At 44.9% G+C, this 23,400-nt stretch overlaps 1 protein-coding gene across 3 annotated transcripts in view; it reads right to left on the bottom strand.

Moving 5' to 3' along the window:
- Nucleotides 1-23,400, bottom strand: part of LOC146799056 (alpha-1-antitrypsin-like) — a 276,754-nt gene that overhangs the window by 83,173 nt on the left and 170,181 nt on the right. For 2 of the 3 annotated variants that reach the window (XM_085626461.1, XM_085626462.1), the window contains one exon: nt 21,173-21,326. In XM_085626461.1, the coding sequence (XP_085482587.1) occupies nt 21,173-21,326 (154 nt within the window). Of the gene's footprint in view, nt 1-21,172; nt 21,364-23,400 lie in introns of all 3 variants that reach the window. The other variant, XR_014968838.1, reaches the window with a different exon arrangement.

Raw genomic sequence — 23,400 nt, 5'->3', positions numbered from 1 at the left:
CTACTGTTCCTGCTCCGGGATGGCAGCGGTGAGGTGAGGGATCGGGTGAGCAGCTGCCAGTAGAAGATCGCGCCCGCAAGAAACATAGGCAAGCTGGGGAAACGGAGCAGACGCCGCCCACTGGGGCAAGTACTTACGTTTGGTGACTGTTCCGCATGGACTTACATGGCTAAGTCCGAGCCAGGTTTTCCCTGATGCAGTGCAGACAATGTTCACAGCCAATCACAGTTGGACATTGTACTTTAAAAATGTGGGCTGAAATGATTCACGTAATTGTGGCATCTGAGGAAGTTCGAATGAACGAAACGCGTCATGCCTTGTGATTTTATTAAAGCGCTGCTTTCCTGACAACCCGTGTGTGCTCGACTTCTGTGCTCACAGCAAAGGAGTGTGGTCTGGATGTTTGGGGTGCAGCCATCAGCACCCTGTGAGCGCCCACCTCGGAAGTGATTCGGCGGTATTGGTGGCATTTTGGTAGCAGTTTGAAAACTTTTCAAAAACGCCGAAGACCCGCTTACCTGGAACAGTGTAACTTGCCATTACAGATGGACTACGACTTTGTGGGAGGCGGCTCCTCACTTGGGAAGTGCCTACTGTTCCTGCTCCGGGATGGCAGCGGTGAGGTGAGGGATCGGGTGAGCAGCTGCCAGTAGAAGATCGCGCCCGCAAGAGAACATAGGCAAGCTGGGGAAACGGAGCAGACGCCGCCCACTGGGGCAAGTACTTACGTTTGGTGACTGTTCCGCATGGACTTACATGGCTAAGTCCGAGCCAGGTTTTCCCTGATGCAGTGCAGACAATGTTCACAGCCAATCACAGTTGGACATTGTACTTTAAAAATGTGGGCTGAAATGATTCACGTAATTGTGGCATCTGAGGAAGTTCGAATGAACGAAACGCGTCATGTCTTGTGATTTTATTAAAGCGCTGCTTTCCTGACAACCCGTGTGTGCTCGACTTCTGTGCTCACAGCAAAGGAGTGTGGTCTGGATGTTTGGGGTGCAGCCATCAGCACCCTGTGAGCGCCCACCTCGGAAGTGATTTGGCGGTATTGGTGGCATTTTGGTAGCAGTTTGAAAACTTTTCAAAAACGCCGAAGACCCGCTTACCTGGAACAGTGTAACTTGCCATTACAGATGGACTACGACTTCGTGGGAGGCGGCTCCTCACTTGGGAAGTGCCTACTGTTCCTGCTCCGGGATGGCAGCGGTGAGGTGAGGGATCGGGTGAGCAGCTGCCAGTAGAAGATCGCGCCCGCAAGAGAACATAGGCAAGCTGGGGAAACGGAGCAGACGCCGCCCACTGGGGCAAGTACTTACGTTTGGTGACTGTTCCACATGGACTTACATGGCTAAGTCCGAGCCAGGTTTTCCCTGATGCAGTGCAGACAATGTTCACAGCCAATCACAGTTGGACATTGTACTTTAAAAATGTGGGCTGAAATGATTCACGTAATTGTGGCATCTGAGGAAGTTCGAATGAACGAAACGCGTCATGCCTTGTGATTTTATTAAAGCGCTGCTTTCCTGACAACCCGTGTGTGCTCGACTTCTGTGCTCACAGCAAAGGAGTGTGGTCTGGATGTTTGGGGTGCAGCCATCAGCACCCTGTGAGCGCCCACCTCGGAAGTGATTCGGCGGTATTGGTGGCATTTTGGTAGCAGTTTGAAAACTTTTCAAAAACGCCGAAGACCCGCTTACCTGGAACAGTGTAACTTGCCATTACAGATGGACTACGACTTCGTGGGAGGCGGCTCCTCACTTGGGAAGTGCCTACTGTTCCTGCTCCGGGATGGCAGCGGTGAGGTGAGGGATCGGGTGAGCAGCTGCCAGTAGAAGATCGCGCCCGCAAGAGAACATAGGCAAGCTGGGGAAACGGAGCAGACGCCGCCCACTGGGGCAAGTACTTACGTTTGGTGACTGTTCCACATGGACTTACATGGCTAAGTCCGAGCCAGGTTTTCCCTGATGCAGTGCAGACAATGTTCACAGCCAATCACAGTTGGACATTGTACTTTAAAAATGTGGGCTGAAATGATTCACTTAATTGTGGCATCTGAGGAAGTTCGAATGAACGAAACGCATCATGCCTTGTGATTTTATTAAAGCGCTGCTTTCCTGACAACCCGTGTGTGCTCGACTTCTGTGCTCACAGCAAAGGAGTGTGGTCTGGATGTTTGGGGTGCTGCCATCAGCACCCTGTTAGCGCCCACCTCGGAAGTGATTCAGCGGTATTGGTGGCATTTTGGTAGCAGTTTGAAAACTTTTCAAAAACGCCGAAGACCCGCTTACCTGGAACAGTGTAACTTGCCATTACAGATGGAGTACGACTTCGTGGGAGGCGGCTCCTCACTTGGGAAGTGCCTACTGTTCCTGCTCCGGGATGGCAGCGGTGAGGAGAGGGATCGGGTGAGCAGCTGCCAGTAGAAGATTGCGCCCGCAAGAGAACATAGGCAAGCTGGGGAAACGGAGCAGACGCCACCCACTGGGGCAAGTACTTACGTTTGGTGACTGTTCAGCATGGACTTACATGGCTAAGTCCGAGCCAGGTTTTCCCTGATGCAGTGCAGACAATGTTCACAGCCAATCACAGTTGGACATTGTACTTTAAAAATGTGGGCTGAAATGATTCACGTAATTGTGGCATCTGAGGAAGTTCGAATGAACGAAACGCGCCATGCCTTGTGATTTTATTAAAGCGCTGCTTTCCTGACAACCCGTGTGTGCTCGACTTCTGTGCTCACAGCAAAGGAGTGTGGTCTGGATGTTTGGGGTGCAGCCATCAGCACCCTGTGAGCGCCCACCTCGGAAGTGATTCGGCGGTATTGGTGGCATTTTGGTAGCAGTTTGAAAACTTTTCAAAAACGCCGAAGACCCGCTTACCTGGAACAGTGTAACTTGCCATTACAGATGGACTACGACTTCGTGGGAGGCGGCTCCTCACTTGGGAAGTGCCTACTGTTCCTGCTCCGGGATGGCAGCGGTGAGGTGAGGGATCGGGTGAGCAGCTGCCAGTAGAAGATCGCGCCCGCAAGAGAACATAGGCAAGCTGGGGAAACGGAGCAGACGCCGCCCACTGTGGCAAGTACTTACGTTTGGTGACTGTTCCGCATGGACTTACATGGCTAAGTCCGAGCCAGGTTTTCCCTGATGCAGTGCAGACAATGTTCACAGCCAATCACAGTTGGACATTGTACTTTAAAAATGTGGGCTGAAATGATTCACGTAATTGTGGCATCTGAGGAAGTTCGAATGAACGAAACGCGTCATGCCTTGTGATTTTATTAAAGCGCTGCTTTCCTGACAACCCGTGTGTGCTCGACTTCTGTGCTCACAGCAAAGGAGTGTGGTCTGGATGTTTGGGGTGCAGCCATCAGCACCCTGTGAGCGCCCACCTCGGAAGTGATTCGGCGGTATTGGTGGCATTTTGGTAGCAGTTTGAAAACTTTTCAAAAACGCCGAAGACCCGCTACCTGGAACAGTGTAACTTGCCATTACAGATGGGCTACGACTTCGTGGGAGGCGGCTCCTCACTTGGGAAGTGCCTACTGTTCCTGCTCCGGGATGGCAGCGGTGAGGTGAGGGATCGGGTGAGCAGCTGCCAGTAGAAGATCGCGCCCGCAAGAGAACATAGGCAAGCTGGGGAAACGGAGCAGACGCCGCCCACTGGGGCAAGTACTTACGTTTGGTGACTGTTCCACATGGACTTACATGGCTAAGTCCGAGCCAGGTTTTCCCTGATGCAGTGCAGACAATGTTCACAGCCAATCACAGTTGGACATTGTACTTTAAAAATGTGGGCTGAAATGATTCACTTAATTGTGGCATCTGAGGAAGTTCGAATGAACGAAACGCATCATGCCTTGTGATTTTATTAAAGCGCTGCTTTCCTGACAACCCGTGTGTGCTCGACTTCTGTGCTCACAGCAAAGGAGTGTGGTCTGGATGTTTGGGGTGCAGCCATCAGCACCCTGTTAGCGCCCACCTCGGAAGTGATTCAGCGGTATTGGTGGCATTTTGGTAGCAGTTTGAAAACTTTTCAAAAACGCCGAAGACCCGCTTACCTGGAACAGTGTAACTTGCCATTACAGATGGAGTACGACTTCGTGGGAGGCGGCTCCTCACTTGGGAAGTGCCTACTGTTCCTGCTCCGGGATGGCAGCGGTGAGGAGAGGGATCGGGTGAGCAGCTGCCAGTAGAAGATTGCGCCCGCAAGAGAACATAGGCAAGCTGGGGGAAACGGAGCAGACGCCACCCACTGGGGCAAGTACTTACGTTTGGTGACTGTTCAGCATGGACTTACATGGCTAAGTCCGAGCCAGGTTTTCCCTGATGCAGTGCAGACAATGTTCACAGCCAATCACAGTTGGACATTGTACTTTAAAAATGTGGGCTGAAATGATTCACGTAATTGTGGCATCTGAGGAAGTTCGAATGAACGAAACGCGTCATGCCTTGTGATTTTATTAAAGCGCTGCTTTCCTGACAACCCGTGTGTGCTCGACTTCTGTGCTCACAGCAAAGGAGTGTGGTCTGGATGTTTGGGGTGCAGCCATCAGCACCCTGTGAGCGCCCACCTCGGAAGTGATTCGGCGGTATTGGTGGCATTTTGGTAGCAGTTTGAAAACTTTTCAAAAACGCCGAAGACCCGCTTACCTGGAACAGTGTAACTTGCCATTACAGATGGACTACGACTTCGTGGGAGGCGGCTCCTCACTTGGGAAGTGCCTACTGTTCCTGCTACGGGATGGCAGCGGTGAGGTGAGGGATCGGGTGAGCAGCTGCCAGTAGAAGATCGCGCCCGCAAGAGAACATAGGCAAGCTGGGGAAACGGAGCAGACGCCGCCCACTGTGGCAAGTACTTACGTTTGGTGACTGTTCCGCATGGACTTACATGGCTAAGTCCGAGCCAGGTTTTCCCTGATGCAGTGCAGACAATGTTCACAGCCAATCACAGTTGGACATTGTACTTTAAAAATGTGGGCTGAAATGATTCACGTAATTGTGGCATCTGAGGAAGTTCGAATGAACGAAACGCGTCATGTCTTGTGATTTTATTAAAGCGCTGCTTTCCTGACAACCCGTGTGTGCTCGACTTCTGTGCTCACAGCAAAGGAGTGTGGTCTGGATGTTTGGGGTGCAGCCATCAGCACCCTGTGAGCGCCCACCTCGGAAGTGATTCGGCGGTCTTGGTGGCATTTTGGTAGCAGTTTGAAAACTTTTCAAAAACGCCGAAGACCCGCTTACCTGGAACAGTGTAACTTGCCATTACAGATGGACTACGACTTCGTGGGAGGCGGCTCCTCACTTGGGAAGTGCCTACTGTTCCTGCTCCGGGATGGCAGCGGTGAGGTGAGGGATCGGGTGAACAGCTGCCAGTAGAAGATCGCGCCCGCAAGAGAACATAGGCAAGCTGGGGAAACGGAGCAGACGCCGCCCACTGGGGCAAGTACTTACGTTTGGTGACTGTTCCACATGGACTTACATGGCTAAGTCCGAGCCAGGTTTTCCCTGATGCAGTGCAGACAATGTTCACAGCCAATCACAGTTGGACATTGTACTTTAAAAATGTGGGCTGAAATGATTCACGTAATTGTGGCATCTGAGGAAGTTCGAATGAACGAAACGCGTCATGCCTTGTGATTTTATTAAAGCGCTGCTTTCCTGACAACCCGTGTGTGCTCGACTTCTGTGCTCACAGCAAAGGAGTGTGGTCTGGATATATATATATATATTCACTTAAAAAACCATAGGTTTCAGGTATGTTATAGTTAGGAATTAGCATTCACTATTCACTTAAAAAACCATAGGTTTCACACGTTATAGTTAGCTGGACATTTCCCTCGTAAAAAACCATTGAAATTCCCCCGTTATAGTTAGCGCAGGCAACTATAACTCACGCAATCCTCTGCTGATGACGTCAGATATTACATCACTGTATTTAGACACCTATTTACCCATGTCTTCTTCCATTAATCTTTAGCTATACATATATTAAAAATATTTATTTTTCAGAAAGACACATATGTAATCAGTGATGTAATATCTGACGTCATCAGCAGAGGATTGCGGTCACGTGAGTTATAGTTGCCTGCGCTAACTATAACGGGGGAATTTCAATGGTTTTTTACGAGGGAAATGTCCAGCTAACTATAACATGTGTGAAACCTATGGTTTTTTAAGTGAATTTGCAAGGTTTTTTAAATGCTAATTCCTAACTATAACGTGTGTGAAACCTATGGTTTTTTTAAGTGAATTTGTACGGTTGTTTAAATGCTAAGTTATGTATTTATCAATATTTTTTTTTCAGGTTTTTCACCGTGCGCGCACCGTAGGCGCACCGTACGCACACGCGCACCAAGCGCCCACGATGCGTTGTGCGTGCACTCCGCGATTTTTCGAAAAAAAATAAATATGTTTTTTACCCTTGGGGGTCCTTCTGTGACCCCCTGACAAAGTCTAGGGGGTCAGGAACTGTCCATCCTGCCCCCTTTTCACGTTTTCCACCTTTTTTTTTCACTGCCTCAGACTGCGAGAGACAAAATGGTGGCCGACACTTCCTGATTTCGACCGATTCGAAAGTTTACTGACATCTAACAACCAATCAGAATTGCGCTCGCGCACGGTGCGCGCTTATAGATATATATGTACTTTTAACTGCAGTTTTCTCAGGAACTACTGAACAGATTGACTCCAGATATCCAAAAGGCACATCCCTGACCTGAGGACTACCTCTCTGCCAAATTTCAAGTAATTCTGTTCAGCCGTTCGGGCTGTACTTTGGACTAAAGGTCCTGTGGGAAAATGCATGGGAAAAACGTGTTTTGGGACCCCCTTTTTTCTCAGACCCCGCTTGACGAATCCCCCGAGACTTTCAGGGTAGGAGAGGAGCGGAGCACCCCACCTATTTTATAAAATTCGCGAGGATTCGTCAATCGGCGCCAAAGTTATTCAAAATAGAATTTTCAGATTTCCTATGGAAACACGGTCCTAACTATAACTATCTACTGGCGACCGCCAGTAGATAATATATATATATATATATATACATACATATATATATATATATATATATATATATATATATATATATATATATATATATATATATATATATATATATATATATAGTATTGTGTGGTGGTGTGGCCACAGGAGATGTCATCAGGACGTTTAATCCGCTCTACCAATGGGAAGGCACTGTGTTTTATTTAAAATCAATGTGCGAATCCCTGGCTATATGAACCCGCATTGAGTAAATCAATGTGCGAATCCCTGGCTATATGAACCCGCATTGAGTAAGGCAGAAATGCCGAAACGCGTCTGTGGGATACAGTTTAATAAACAAGAGTGGAATTTACCTTACCTGAGTCTGGTGAGTTATGGAGTGAATAAGCGGTGAACCTGAGCTGTGTCGGAGTTTGTTGTATCCCAAGAAGGCTGTGTGGAAGGATGTTGTAAACAAGCTGCCCGTGCTGTTACCGACATGCCCTCTTGGTCAGGTGCTCCACAGCAACTGGAGTGAGTAAGGACTTTATGGCATACACACTGTGGAGCCCCCCTACATTGGAGTTTAAGGTATGTGAACATGCAGTGGGTATTTGTTTAAACTAGTTAGCATGTTGCCCACTAGTACACACACTGGGGAGAGAGGAGAGCAGTATTGTACTGCATAATGGGACACTGCCTGGACATTTAAAACATTTACCAGATTTTTGAGAAGTACACGTATCAGACTCAACTCTTGGGAATTGTTGGGACATTATTATGTGTCTACACGGAGGTCCCTGCACCTCACGTGTTAACGGCAGGCTGGATGACAGCAGGATATGCGGAGTTACACGCTCACAGAGAGGGACGCCGTAGTGGTGCCACAACACATGAGGTGAAACGCTGCCAACAAGTGATGAGGATTGCTTGGAGTTGTCGTGTACCAAACTGGGCACATGCCACGGTGAACTGTTTGGACATGGTATTGTGTGGTGTTGTGGCCGCAGGAGATGTCATCAGGACGAGGAGCCAGTCCCCTTTCTACGTTTACTCCGCTCTACCAGTGGGAAGGCACTGTGTTTTATTTACAATCGACGTTTGAATCCCTGGCTGTATGAACCCACAGTGAGGAAGGCAGATACGCCGAAACGCATCTGTGTGGTACAGTTTAATAAACAAGAGTGGAATTTACCTTACCTGAGTCTGGTGAGGTTATGGAGTGAATACGCGATGAACCTGAGCTGTGTCTGAGTTTGTTGTATCCCAAGCAGGTTGTGTGGAAGGATGTTGTAAACAAGCTGCCCGTGCTGTTACCGACATGCCCTCTCGGTCAGGTGCTCCACAGCAACGGGAGTGAGTAAGGACTGTATGGCATACACGCTGTGGAGCCCCCCTTCGTTGGAGTTTGAGGTATGTGAACATGCGTCCGGTATTTGTTTAAACCGATTAGCATGTTGCCTGCTAGTACACGCACTGGGGAGAGAGGAGAGCGGTATTGTACTACATAATGGGACACTGCCTGGGCATTTAAAACATTCACTGGATTTTTGAGAAGTACACATATAAGACTACCAGCTCTTGGGCTATTGTTGGGACATTATTATGTAGCTACAGGGAGCTGACTGCACCTCACGTGTAAACGGCAGGTCGGATGACAGCAGGATATGCGGAGTTACACGCTCACAGAGAGGGACGCAGTAGTGGTGCCACAACACACAAGGTGAAACGCTGCCAACAAGTGATGAGGATTGCCTGGAGTTGTCTAAACCAAACTGGGCACATGCCACGGTGAACTGTTTGGACATGGTAATGTGTGGTGTTGTGGCGGCAGGAGATGTCATCAGACGAGGAGCCAGTCCCCTTTCTACTTTTACTCCGCTCTACCAATGGGAAGGCACTGTGTTATTTAAAATCGACGTGCGAATCCCTGGCTGTACGAACCCGCATTGAGTAAGGCAGATACGCTGAAACGAGTCTGTGGGGTACAGTTTATTAAACAAGAGTGGAATTTACCTTACCTGAGACTGGTGATGTTATGGAGTGAATACGTGGTGAACCTGAGCTGTGCCAGAGTTTGTTGTATTCAAAGCGGGCTGTGTGGAAGGAAGGCAATTTGTGAGTCGCAATTAAGGAATGTGTAGGAATTGCAAATTTGTTTGCGATGCCTACATGCATAGGCAATAGCGATTCTTTAATTGCAATTCCTTAAAAATCGCAATTAAAGAATCGCTATTGTCTATTTTGATGCATGTGCACCTAGATGGGTATGTGGTCTGGACTCAAACTCTTTCAGTGTTATATTTCACCCACTCAATTCTCTGCTGCATGGTTTTTCTTCTCAGTATTTTTAGCAGTTTTTCACAAAAATGTAAAAAACTTGACTTGCATGGGTTTAATGTAATTAATTTGTTTTGCTTTTCATGAATAAGAGGTTTCCAGCTCATTTCCTTTTATCTGTTTACACAAACAGACTTTTGCCCAGCCCAATTTCTCATGTTTGTACTCTCAGTCTCTCTCCCATCTCCATCTTATGATGCTCTGGGTAGGAAAGCAAGAATGAGGTCATAAGTGATTATCTAAAACGTTATTTTCGGCTTAGCATTTTTTGTAGTATAATGGCACTGTCTTGTGCGTGAGATCACGTTGCAACTTTTTTTTGACAGCTTGTAGCACAAAGCAGATAGGCTTAACTTTGGAGATATGAATAAAGCATTTATCAGTATTAAAACAGTTAAACATTTGAAAACACAGCAACCAATGAAAATTCCATTCCAATTTGTAGGAATAAAGACAATTTAAAGAACAAATAAACATCAAAAAGACAAAAATCAAAAAATAGGAACTGAATTTGTGAAGTTTTAATTCTCTTTTATCTCCAAGAGGCACAAAGCTCCAACCATAGGCAATTGGTTGCAAGGAGTCATGTCAAAGTCAAAGGTTAAGGCTGATCGCAATGAAGTGTAGGTTGGATGCAGAGGCCAGGTTTGACCCTGTTGGAAGTTTTACCTTAGTCTCTGAAATGGAAGTCAGGAATCTTCAGCAGAACAAGGTAGCAGGCTATGGCCATGATGGGTTTCTTGATTCAAGATAGACATCAGAAGGCGTCTGGTGAAGATGCTGACTTTTGCCTGAAAACCTTTGAGTGGTAGATATTTCAAATTTGTGCCCAAGGAAGGTGCCTCACTGGATGGATAATTTTGGTGACTTCTCCTAATGAAGGTTTATACCTATGGAGTTAGTCACTTTTTTTTTTAACCTCAGATATCTCCAGTGGGGGCAAGGATGCACAAGGTCAGATATGTTCTCTGCAATGTCCTGCTTAAATGAATTTGCTGCTTCGGGAAAATTCAGAGTGGGAGAAACTTGTACCTTTGGCCTAGCAGCAATGCATCTTTGCCAGATTTACTTGGTGTAGGGTGCCGGTATTCTATCAGTTCACCTGGGAAAAACCATGAAAATGTTTTTAAATCCTAGCTTTTAGGGTTAGGTTAGAAACATACGCAATGACAGGTGTCCAAGGCCCCAATGACCTCAATGACAACACTTGGGGTCTCAAGATTCACTTCAGGGAAAGTCACCAGCAGGGTCCAGGGCAGATCTAGTTGGAACTGGTCAGCTGGGCTCTTCAGGAAGGTGACCCTCTTGCAGTTTGTGTATCCCTGTAGGTTAACAGAAGGTCAGCTACTTCTCAATCCTGGGTACAAGTGGGAGAGGGCACAGCCCTAGAGGGTCTCTCTCAAAAGGTTGAACAGCAGGTACAGTCCTTCTTCTGTCTTCCAAATGTCCAGATGGGTTCTCAGAGGGGTACTCGGGTGCCACATTTGTGCCCAGTGCCAGTCTGCCAGTGGGGCAAACTCCTGGCCATTCCATTCTCAAGGACACTGTAACTCACATTCACAGCACTTCCTGAGTATTTTATTGTACACTATCACGTAGTGCACCTCTCTACCTAAACAAACATGGCAGAACCACTCTTCACTTGTGTAGAGCTCTTTCTGCCCACTCAGAGGTGTGGCTATGATAATGGGCAAATGCTCCCTTGTGGTTACTAAGAACCAGTTCCTTGGGCATCCCCTCTCCCCTGGCATTTATGCCTGACTGACTAGCTGGACAATGAATGTGCCAGGCCCAAGTGTGATCTATATCTGCTTGTGACAAAATAGGCACCTTTAGACGTTTAATTAAGGTCCTGAGAATAACCCAGGTGGCCATCCTGTCAGGGGATAAAGTATCTCCCCATCCCCAAGCCCGCTGTCTTGAAGCAATACACATCTTACCACGGGATAGCCATTCACAGTTAGGGGCCACTAAACACTGGCAGAAAGGCACATTTTGCTTAGGCAGAAAAAAGTCAACATTCTAAAAGTGGCTTTTTAAAAATAGTAATTTAATATCTGACTTGAGTACTAGATTGGACTTTAAATTCCTAATAATTGTATCCCTTGAACAATGGTTCAAACTATTCCAAACTAAAGTTATTCTTTACAAGGTGTTATCTTAGTGCTTTTCTGTAGGGGAGCCAGCCTTGCCACAGTGAGAAATTACTGTGGGGAGTTTTCACTGCCAGGGCATGTTAACCATAAGTACACATGCCCTACTTTTTTAATACCCCTGACCTGTGGACATGGGGCCTTCCTTAGGGGAGAGGTGTGAGTATTAAAAAGGATGGTTCCGGTCTGTCAAAAGGGTTAATTTGCCAGGTTGAATTAGCAGTTTAAAAACTGCACACCTAGGCTGCTGTGGCAGGCCTAGAGTCATGTTTGACATGATTATTTTAGTGGTGGCACAATAAGTGCTTCAGTCTTCCTGTGACATTTAACTTACAGGCCCTAGAGTACCATATATAAGGGACATATAGGTAAGTTAAATATGCCAATCAAGAATTTAAAACTTCTACATGTTTTGGGGGGTCAGAAATCATATACTGGTTACTGGACGGCAGTGTCCCAGTGGTCAGAGTTTATACGCCATAAAATCCAGCAAAAAGTGTGGGTGTGTGTGGGGGGAGGGGGCAGGACACCATGCACAAGAACGCTTTTTCTCACAAGTCTAAATATGCTAATAATACCCAGCTTATTTTCACCATATCCGAGAGCGCTGTTCTGTCCATTCAAAGTTGATCTTATTTCCAAATCTTAGTCGATTAAGTAAGGCTATCTGCAACACAGAGAACACTGAAATCCTTATTTTTGGCTAGTCTCTATCTATTTGGTCTCTCCCTTGATGCCCTGCCGAACTTGCAGTCCCTTCGCTGCTGGGGAGGTTTGCCAAAAACATGACAGTCAGTCAGACATAATCAGGAGCTCTCCTTTGGCCCTCACAATTCTCCAAACTCTGCTGTTTGAGCTCTACAAATCTGTCATTCGTTCAGTTTTATTTCAGGCCTTCTAATTTTTGTATCATTTCAATGAATTACATATGACAAATAGCTTTCTGCAAGTTGCTTGCCACTATTTATAATTGTATGTATAGTAAATTGCCAGTGGTATGTGCAAACTTCAGTTTAATTGTATTTATCAACAGACTCTTTTATTTTTCTTTGAATGGGTAGCTCACATTTACTATTCATTCTGGTAGAACATTACCGTTAGAAAATGTCCTCATCACTTTAAGTGTTATACATTGTGTTAACCTGAACCCTTTACTAGATACTAGGAAAGTGCAAAATTCACATAATTTACTTTCATATAATTATGTGTGTGAAATGTGAGTACAATTACGAAACATTATTCATAATTACTTGAAATGAAAATCAAGCATTTAGCATTGTAATTTGGAACAAAATGCGTCCTTGTTTCCTGTTTGGATGTGACGCCGCATTTTCCACTAAAAACATAATGCAAAAAAATCAACTGCTTGCATTCAGGTAATCTGCTTTGTTCCTGTGTTATAATTTAGTCATAAACGCAGTAGAATTTCACTTTACACCTAGCAAGCATAAACTGAAATATCCCAAATTACTCGAATTAAGCCAGTATATTTTAAAAATTCACCCAGGCGTAGTAAATCCCACCCAGTTACTAGTGGTAATAGGCTTGTGCAAAAACGTGTGTCCAAGGGGCAGTTAATTGTCATTGAACAATAACTGGAATCCTCGCATGTCTCCTACACCATGACTCCTATAAATATAAGAGATATGTGGTGGATTTAGGGACTTCATCATAACCTCTTACAAGGGAGTCAATAGTAGAAGATGCACGCTCACCAAGGAATTATGAATCTCATTTATTAGATTATGACGTAAAGCAGCACTGCAAGGAATCTTGCTGCACTGCCCTACATCAAAACAAAAGAGCAGGAATGTGCTGTATCTGTGACATGCAGTGCATTCCTGTCCTTTTTCCCTCTGCTGGCGCACAAAGGGCTGCAATGTGCCAACACAGGCACCCTTGCACCATTGGGGGGTTGATTGAGTTTGTGGAGGAAGGGACACCTTCCTGCACAAAATCAATCAATTCAGGTGATTTCCTCTTTCTATGAAAAAAGGAAAAAACTAGAAGAAATGCGCCTCCGTAATACCACCCTGTGGTGGCGTTAGATTCTGAAGTATTGGCAGGTTTGTAATTTCTCATAAATCTGTGAATGCTTCAGATTCCATGGGTGTTGGATGTATTTTAAATAAAATTTGCAGAAGAATAAAAAATGCAGATCATTCTGTTTGCTGGTACCATCACAGGGGCAGGGGTTACATTCTGTAGGATGATTATAACCCAAGGGGAAACCCAGCAAAAATTTTATGGAGCCTGCCCTTAATCGAAATAACAGAGACCTCTCCCAACTGGACATGGGAAGAGTAAGATAAAGTGGGAGGGGTTGCCTGCACAGGTCATTCTCCATGTATCTAACAACGGTGGATTTGGATATTTCCCTTTCCATCCTTTCTGTTTCAAAGAGTGCATATAGTGCTTGTTTAACCTCTACCTTATCTTGACATCCGATTCTGGAGGGATCTGAGAAGAGATCTCCTCTGTTCACGGCACTTAGTAATTTTAAAACTCCAGCAAGCCATGGGATTGAAAGACCGTGATCACATTTAAGGCAATCTTTAATTATATCTTGTGTTAGGGAGGCTGCGTTGTTCCTCCAGATTCTCAACCAGAATAAGGCTGGTCTGCTTCTAATAAAATCACAGATGTAAGGGAGATTTAGCTCTTTGTGACAGATAAATTCAGAGGACGAGATTGGGGCACCCAATACCTTCCTACAGAAACGTGTCTCTTCACGTTGGATACCGGGGTTTTTAGCAAGGGCCCAAACTTCAGCCCCGTAAGTGGCAACAGGAGTACACTGCAATCTAAAAAAATTTAAAATAGCACTGGTTGCGCCTAATTTCTTAGGGCGTGGAAGACTCAATATTGAGTTGATGGCCTTCGAGAACATGCTCGTGGCGTGGGCAAAATGCCCACTCCATGAGTTGTTCGCAGCGAAAGCCACCCCAAGATATATAAAAGAATTTACGGAATCTAGTTTATCAGACCCGATATGGATGGTATTAAGTTTCCGTTTACCAGGTCCGCATGACATAACGAAAGATTTTTTAAAATTCACACGCAGGTCTAGGCTCTCCATATGATGTACAAAATTTTCCACAAGCAGACGGAGGGCGTTAGGGGTGCGGCCCATAAGGACCGCATCATCTGCGTATAGTAGAACTGGCAAAGGATGCCCCTGGACAATTGGCACATCTCTGGTTACTTGTTTTAAAACCTTTGCTATGCCATTGATGTAAATGATAAACAACAGGGGTGTTAAAACGCACCCCTGTCTGACCCCCCTGCCAATTTTTATAGCTCCGGAAACTTCACCTCCCAACCCAATCCTGACTTGCGCCCTGAGATCAGTATGGAGATACGCCAGGAAATGCACTAGAGGCTCATCCAGTCCATAATTGAGAAGTATGGACCACAGTTTTGATCTGTTTACCAGATCAAACGCAGATGAAAGATCCATAAAAGCGAGATACATAGGGGATGATCGAGCAACGGTATACTTATCAATTAATAATTTTAGATTCAAACATTGCTCGACCGTGCCCACCCCACTCCTGAATCCCATCTGACATGGATCCAGTAGGTCAGAATCTTCCGCCCACTCTACCACCCTGTTGTAAATAACTCGCCCGAGTATTTTTAAAGTGTTGTCCAGAAGCGAGATTGGGCGGTAGTTAGCTGGATCTGACCTATCGCCCTTTTTATAAATTGGGACTATGATGCTAAAAGACCACGTCTTAGGGATGGGCACTCTTGACAAACTGTTAAAAACATTGTGTAAAATTGGCGTCCATAGATCTGAACTATACTTTATAATATCTATGGGAAGACCATCTGGGCCAGGGGCCTTGTTGCCAAGGCTCTCTCTGACGGCTGTAACTACCTCAGAAAGATCAATCCGCAGGTCTCGCAGCTGTCCCAGATCTGGGGTAATTATTTCCTCAAAGGGAGCAGCATATATATTGGAAAAGTGGGCTTCCCAAGTGCTACTGGTTATATTGCAGCTGATTGGGGATAAATGTTTACCCATGTCGCGCATTTTCCTGACAGCGGACCAAAATGGCCTGCTGCTCTTCAGATTGGCGCTAACAACCAGGGACTCCCACTGTTCCATCAAAAGTGGCGCCTTTCTTTCAGCTATTTTTTGTTTGGAAAATTTCCTAGCTGTTTGTACCTCCGCTATATTCCTTGGCTTAGTGGTTAATACCCTGCGTAGTTCCCTGTTTGCCATAGAACAGGCAGAGTCGAACCATCTTGGGTCTTTCGCCTTTGTGGGTAGTGGGACTAACAAATAATATTTAATTGCCACGCATAGTTTACCAAAATCGGTAACTATTCTGTGGCAATCCCCGTCGGGTGATAAACAAGAATTTATTAATACTGGATGATCATTTTTTACACGATCAAGTAGGGCTTCACAATCAATTCCCCTCCATTTTAGACGGAGACCATCCCCTGATGGTATAATATCTCTTGCGCCACTAAGTTTGGCATATACTGGGCTAGAGCCCAAATACAAAGTAACTGTAAGGGGGTTATGGTCTCCATATGATGTCTCTACCACATTTGAGTCTGTGACACGATCTATTAGGTAGGGGGATGTGAAAATAAAATCAATCGTCGAAGATGAATCTCTCCCTCTATACGTGGGGGCACAGGTCATCCTTGGAGATTGGCTTACTTCCATTACATTACTAAGGATGTGTTTGTTTAATATCTTACCGAGCTCAGTACCTCTACGGTCTGCTGAATCTGGATAGCTTTTGTCCTCTAATCGATGATTTCCTGGAATTTTCGCGTTGAAATCGCCCCCAATAAGAATCCCTGACTTCTCATCTAGACCTATATTCATGTTCATTTCAAGGTATACCAGTAAATTAGAAAGTGCTATATAGTTCCGATTTGGTATCGAATTAAAATCATTATTATAAAAGTTAATAAAATAAATCTTGGTCTTTCGCTTGTATTCAAGAACCTGAATGTTTGGGTTTCCGAATGATAAATCCTTAAAAGTACCACCCGCCAATATCCTGATCCCAATAAAAAGTCCTCCCATTGCACGACCAAAGGCAGGCTTAGAGGCGAACACGCTAAAACAATGATAACCCTCTAGGTGCACGTTCCCTACGGCCCAGGTCTCTTGGAACATGATGATGTCTTTGCCATCCAATAGCTGGACCCATTGAGGGTCAGACAATCTTGATTCTATACCTGCAACGTTCCAGCTAAGGATTGACAAATCACAGCCACTTGGGCTACTTAAATGCTTATCCCTAGTAATCTGCCTGGGGTTAATTTGCAGGGTTGTTGTTACATCCTCACGTGCAACTGATGATTCGACCGTGGCAGGCTGTGCGGCCATGGGTTGAAATATAATAATTTTTGTGGGATCTAAAAGTTCCTCAGTTACATCGGCTGCCTCTACACGTTCAATATTCCTAACACTGTCCCCCAGTCAGTCCAGTTCCTCTAAGTTTGAAAAGGCATGTTCGAATCGATTATAGGTTGGGACATTATACAGGTACCTCCTCTCATGCTCATCCGGATAAAAATTTTGATTGGTCACTGCATAAGGCCTCTCCCTGGGAATGCGCTGGGGAACGGCTAAGGAAGGGGGATATGACATTTGGTGTGCTGGTAGTGCAGTCACGTTACCCAACGAAAGGCCATTTCTGGTGTCAGGATGTTGGTCCTGATGGTAACGTCGGTTGTTAATTCTAAAATTAGTGTTAATGTCCTGGCGGTGTCCCAGGAAATGAGTCCCAAAACTAGGATTGGGATCTATTAAGTGCCTGTAAAAGTACCCAAGAGGGAGAAGGGTGGTGTTATATTCCCAATAGGAGGGCTGTGGAGCATTTGCTAGCGTGCATTGAGCCCATTGAGGGGACTTAAAATTTATGATTATACAGTCCCCTTCGAACTTTTTCTTTAAGGGACCCACCCACCCCACTCTTTGGGTATGAATAATCTCTCCAGCGCCATCCATCGGAAATTGACAATGTCTGGATAGCCAATGTGTCAATTTCGAGAGATTTCACCTACATGAAAAAATCACCTTTGCCGACAGTAAGTGCTTGCAGTCAAATCCGAATTACAGGGCATCAGGCGAGAACATTTTGGAAAATGTGGTGCAACTCTAGCTTTCAAGAGTAGGTTGTCCAGTTTGTTGATACTAGAGGATAAGATATTGCCACAATGGTTAGCTAACAGTGCAAGAAATAGCTCAAAGTCATTTTATGCTGTACTTAGCATTTTCCAGTGCCTTTCTATTTTTGCATTCTCAAGCTCACAAAACGAAAAGGCTGGGGCATATTTTACATAAACCATATTGTTACAAAAAAATGCTGGGGTTTTAGACTAATCCAGGGGTTTGTTTCCATGAAGAAAATGTCTCTAGTTAATCAAGATTATAGCCAACATTTCTGAATTTTTCTTGTATGCATCTAGCTGCATAGATGAGTCGAAGACTGTGTGGTGGATAGACCCTGATGCAAACGAGCCTGACATTGGAGCCATCTGAGGCTCTGCTATGGGAAACCAAGCAGTTCTCCCACTGTGAATGAAGTGGAGGAAATGTCAATGTTACAGATTCAGACACCTGTCAATTTCTAATCTTACACTCACCACACTCAAAATTACCCCAAAGAGCCTCATTTAGGTCCTGGCGGAATCCGAAGCATACCGCAAGCTGTCGCTCTCTTTAATTAGAGTTATGGAATTTGGTTAATGTTGACGAGCATCCATTGGCTCAACCGATACTAACCCTTGACTCAGCAGTCTGCCCTCCTCCGAATCAATGGGTCATATTGATAGTCGTTCCACCCTACTGAGGACGGGACCACTGTCACTTATTCTCCCTGACCTTGTTTTTCCATGCAAAGCTTAGAGGAACTAGGATTGGAAAATGCTGAATGGTCCCATGGAGAGGTAAACAATTCTCTGCATGTTGTGTCAATTATCTTTAGTTTAGCTAAAACAAACTTTGATTTCTCTCATCAACAAAGTATGCCAAGCAAGGATTTGGCTTGGCAAACCTCCAATGCTGTAAAGAAGTTTATGTGGCAGTGAAAACCATTACTGCACCTAGATCCCCCTCATTCATACAAACATTTGGCAGAAGGTTTAACCATCATCCAGGGTCTAAATAAGGCCGTAAGTCTTCTATAAATCATTTTCTAAATAGCATTGAAGATGCTTATCTTTAAAGAATTGAAAGTATACCTCTAACTAAAATTATGTGCTTAAAAGGTGGTGTACAGAGGACTAGTGATCAAATATTGAGGCTTGTTCTTCTACAGATTCCTTTCAGCCACTTTTACTTACTTTTTTATTTATTCACTTCATTTACAATATGTGTTAATGAGTGTCCCAGCCATATTGGGCACTGGCTTGCAAAAACGAATGCAGCAAGATACATAGAGAATTTTTTTGTTAGATAGTATAGTTGTCAGACCCCATTTGGGGGCAAGGGGCAGGCATAAAATAGTGAGCCTCAAACATGCCTCTGAAATCCGGGGCCTGCCCTACTATGGCTCTGAAAACCGGCCAAGTACAGTCCTTTCATCAGGGTAGCAAAGGTGAGCAGTCACAGGCTTCTCAGGGAAGCAGTGTGGCAGTGATTGAGCTCAAAGTCCACCAGTCAACCAACCGAACCAGTAACATGAATGTCTAGCCCATTTATTATCGGTGGAAGAGAAGCACCGAGTACCGAACCAAAAGGAGCTCATAGAATTCCTAAAAGAGCCATGTCTCCTCCTCCCTCACTTCAGTGTCTAGGTCTCCTTTCTCCAGCTACGGGATGTGAGTAAAACATTTCCACTGTTCGGGAGCATAATCCTCACCCTCCCTATTGTTCAAGGCCAGGCCAGAGGCATTCAAAATGGATCCTACTGGCATCATTTACTCCTGCTCACTCACATGCACCATGCATGCACCATGCAGGCTACACAGATTAACATCATTAAAATGCACTCGGGAAATTATTACAAAGGACTGTCCCAGCACATAAAAGCAGGACTTTCCCAGCGACGGCTCAACAGCTTCGGCGGACGAGCGTCGCAGCCCTACCAGCAGTTTCAAAAATGTGAAAAAAGATAATTAAACAGATTTAAAACCCGTTTCATTATCGCTTTATTTTTCTTGTGCTGAGTCTTGGGGGCGGGTCCAGGGTGGTGACAGGCTGGAGGAGGAGTGGTGAGCACAGCCTTCACTGTGCATGTTGTTTTGGCTGGCCTGTTTGAGGCTGGCTAAACCCACATGCACAGTAAAGCTCTCTCGAACCCCAGCTACATTGCTGAGGTTGGAGAGAGCAGGCACATGCTCTTTGTCTGTCCTGGAGTGCAAATCATCGGCACTCAGACTGAATCTGCTCTCATTCATGACAGCAGCTTCAGAATCGACCACAGGGCAATCTGGGATCCACTGCCTGCTTGCAGCAGAGTGCAAGAGGGGCAGATTAGCGCGAGGCAATACTGGAGGGAGGCAGTTAAGTAATTATTTTTTTTTTTTGTATTTGCCTCCGTTGTGGTACACCTCCCCGAATCCCTCCACCACCCGCCTCCCAGCCGCTCCTCGACTTTACTCAAGTGCAAAAGTAGGCCGCCACTCATGGTGTGGTCAAACTACTAATCCTTAAAACATGGTGTACCATCAACACTGCTCTATGTGCTTAACCCAACGACAGGGACAGTAGCCCCACCCTCCTTAAGAAGCTCGCTATTCTCAGCCAACTTCTTTTATTGTTGGTCAGCCACTTCTTTAGCCAATTATTCCTGTGTCTCCAAATGAGTGTATGCTTGATGCAATAGCTTGATGAACGAGCCAAAAACAAAAGATACCCGAAACACACAGTCAGAGACACGTGGTGGGGAAACACACCCCTTTATCATGCAGGGGACATTCCAAATATTCACCATGGGACTTAAGGCATTGCTATTCAGCTTGCTTATCAGTCTTCTGTGAGCCTCCAGTCACCTCCATGGTTCCCACTATTGCTCACTGGGTATGCGAGCAAAAAATGATAAAAATGCATAGTATCACAACAACGTTAAGTAAAATATTCCTAAAATATGAAGGGGCAGATTTACAAGCCCCGTGCGCCACTTTTGCGCCGCCGTTGTGTCACTTTTGTGATGCAGCGGCGGCACAAAGCAAGCGCCATCCTGCGCCAGATTTACAACGTGACGCATCTAGGGAGATGCGTCACGTTGTGAAGCCCTGCGTCAGGTTTAATATATGCAGGGTGGGCGTTACGTCAGAAAAAGCCTCGGAAAAGAGACGCAGTGAAATCTACAAGATTTCACGCAGTCACTTTTCCGACGCTGGTGCGTCAAATCCTTACGCCTGCTTCAAGCAGGCGTAAGGCGTGACGCACCATGTTAGTGATAGGGTAGGTTGGAACAATGTTGGAGTTGCATCGCGCTTGCGACACAACTTCAGCACTGCGCCAACCTTACGCCGGCAGATGCGTCACGCATCTGCTTGTCCTTGCGCCACGATGCACCGCATTGTAAATGCGGCGCATCTGCGGTGGCACAAGGGCAAACTTGCGTGACGCATCTTCCCTGGCGCATCCCTGCTGATTTGCAGGGATGCGCCAGGGAACATAAATCTGCCCCGAAATATCTTACAACACGAATGCCGGATGCACTGTTTTATAGAATGCAATTCAATCTGAGCACTCAAACATCTTACTTGTGATATTTTCACGTCCGGCTCTCCGGTTATTCCAGAAAGATCTGCGCGGTCGCTGAACATGTCGGTCATTCCTAGACCTCCAAGAATGTCTTTTAGATCCACAGTGGAGGAGATGGAGAACTTTGGCACTTGGAGATGCGCTGAGCCCCAGCTGCAGAGAGACAAGCACACAAACACACACGCATTAGCTACATAAGGAAACAATTTCAAACTCTCGTGAAAATGGCTACAAATACCATATCTTGAAAATTGTTAAAGCAAAACCTATTAACGACGTTTAGAAAGAAACAAATACCACTGGAACGAGTGAAGGGAATAGAGTGGTAAGTTAATTAAATTATAAACATTTACTTCAATGTGAATTAACTTTTTTATTGTCAATTAAATATGAATTATTTTTATGAAAATTATGCAATTGTTTAATTGTTATATTGGTATGTAAATTAATTTCTTCATTTTTATGGAAATTTGAATTTTGTAATTTTGTTAGTTACCTATATTTCACTGCTGGCTTGGTGAATACTGTAGGTAACTAAGATAGGTGGTTATTGACGTAATAATACGTTTTTAATTAATTGTTTATCATATTTAATTGATTACTTGATAAATGTTTATGTTTATGTTTGATGGTTCACTTATAATGTAAATTATTAGGTTTTTTAAATGAGTTATTAATTAAGAGGTAAGTGTTTTTATGACAGGGTCACTGTATATTCCATCGACTCTCGCAAGAGTCTTGTGAGACCATACTAGGCCCCACAGAAAGCTTGACCTGCAGAAGCTTGTGAACAACTCCTGCAAGACTCTCGCAGGATTGCACCAAATTTCAAAATCACCCAATAGAAAAGGTCATACAGTATAACAAGTAACTGTGCTCCATACAAGCAACAGTGGGTTACAAGCTAACCTGCTTTTCTAACTGTGAAAAATCTACCAACTACATGTATACTTTTGACTCCCTTACAATCATTCTCCTCTCATGTAACTCCATATTACTGCTGAAGCTTACTCGTTCTATTGAGGACTGAGGGGCATATCATCAAGAGCAATATCGCCGCTTTAGCGGCACTTTTTGCTGCTAAAGCGGTGATATTTTTATTGCCCTATCAGCAAGCTGTCGCTAACATCTGTTAGCGACAGTTTACTGGCAATAGCACCCCCTTGTCAGCACGGCTCCCATCACATCGCTAATGAGATGAAAAGGAGGCGTGCCTGACAAGACTCCCTTGGGAAAATATTGATAACTCAGCTTCGTCATATTGACAACAAGGGTTAGCGATATTTAAAATCACGTTAAGTATGCCTTAACCCAGGAATTTAACGTCTGTTAAATTCCTGACTAAGGCATACCTAACATGGGGGACGGATTGTGTGGCTAAGACCACAGACCCTATCATCTAGGAAGTCGCCGTTTTTCACCAATGAAAATGGCGATATGGACACTATCTCTGGAATTTTTATCGCCTCGGCGATGTGCGTTGTTGATAACGTGCTAACCGGGCGATACATTCCAGAGATAGCCAGCGATAAATATGCAAGCGCGCTTTGCGATATTTATCGCCGGACCTTGATAATATGCCCCTAATTTTTTGTGACAGACATCTTCATGGTCCGCCTATAGATTTTGGGACACAGCTTGATCTACTAGGCTAGAGAATATGCCATTATTTGTGATATTGGAAAAACTTGAATTTATTTGGATTGGCCATAGAGATATGAAGTGGAATTAATTGTTATCAAAGGTTGATAGCATTTTAGAGTGTGAACACCCAGGCCTGATGACAGTGGAATGTGGTTGGAATTACCTAGGCACAATCCAAGGGGATGCTCTTAGAATACAAATGTAAGAGACCTTTTCACAATTGATGTCTCTCGTTCCTCAAACAGCCTTTGTAAATTCAAATATATGTCGAAGGCAACAATAGCAATGGTCAATAGAGAATTGCCCTAAGATTGAGACATCTGGGAAGCATGTCAAGAAAACATTTTCTGCATTTCTTTGTGACCATGACATGATCTCTATTTATCAGAACAATATCTGTTTTGATATGCTAAGTGTCTATAGGCGAGATGGAGTTAATTTCACTGCAAGAGGAAACAGGATCATCCTTAATAACATCAAGGAATGCATCCAGGTCTATGTGTAACTGAACACTACACACTGTAAACACAAAGGCTCTTGTCAGAGCAATCCTATTCCTACATAATGGGATTCTTCATGTTAA

This window comes from Triturus cristatus, chromosome 9, assembly GCF_964204655.1.
Source record: "Triturus cristatus chromosome 9, aTriCri1.1, whole genome shotgun sequence".
Taxonomy (NCBI): domain Eukaryota; kingdom Metazoa; phylum Chordata; class Amphibia; order Caudata; family Salamandridae; genus Triturus; species Triturus cristatus.
Note: the sequence above shows the minus strand (reverse complement) of the source record. Positions and strands in the feature narration are given on the sequence as shown.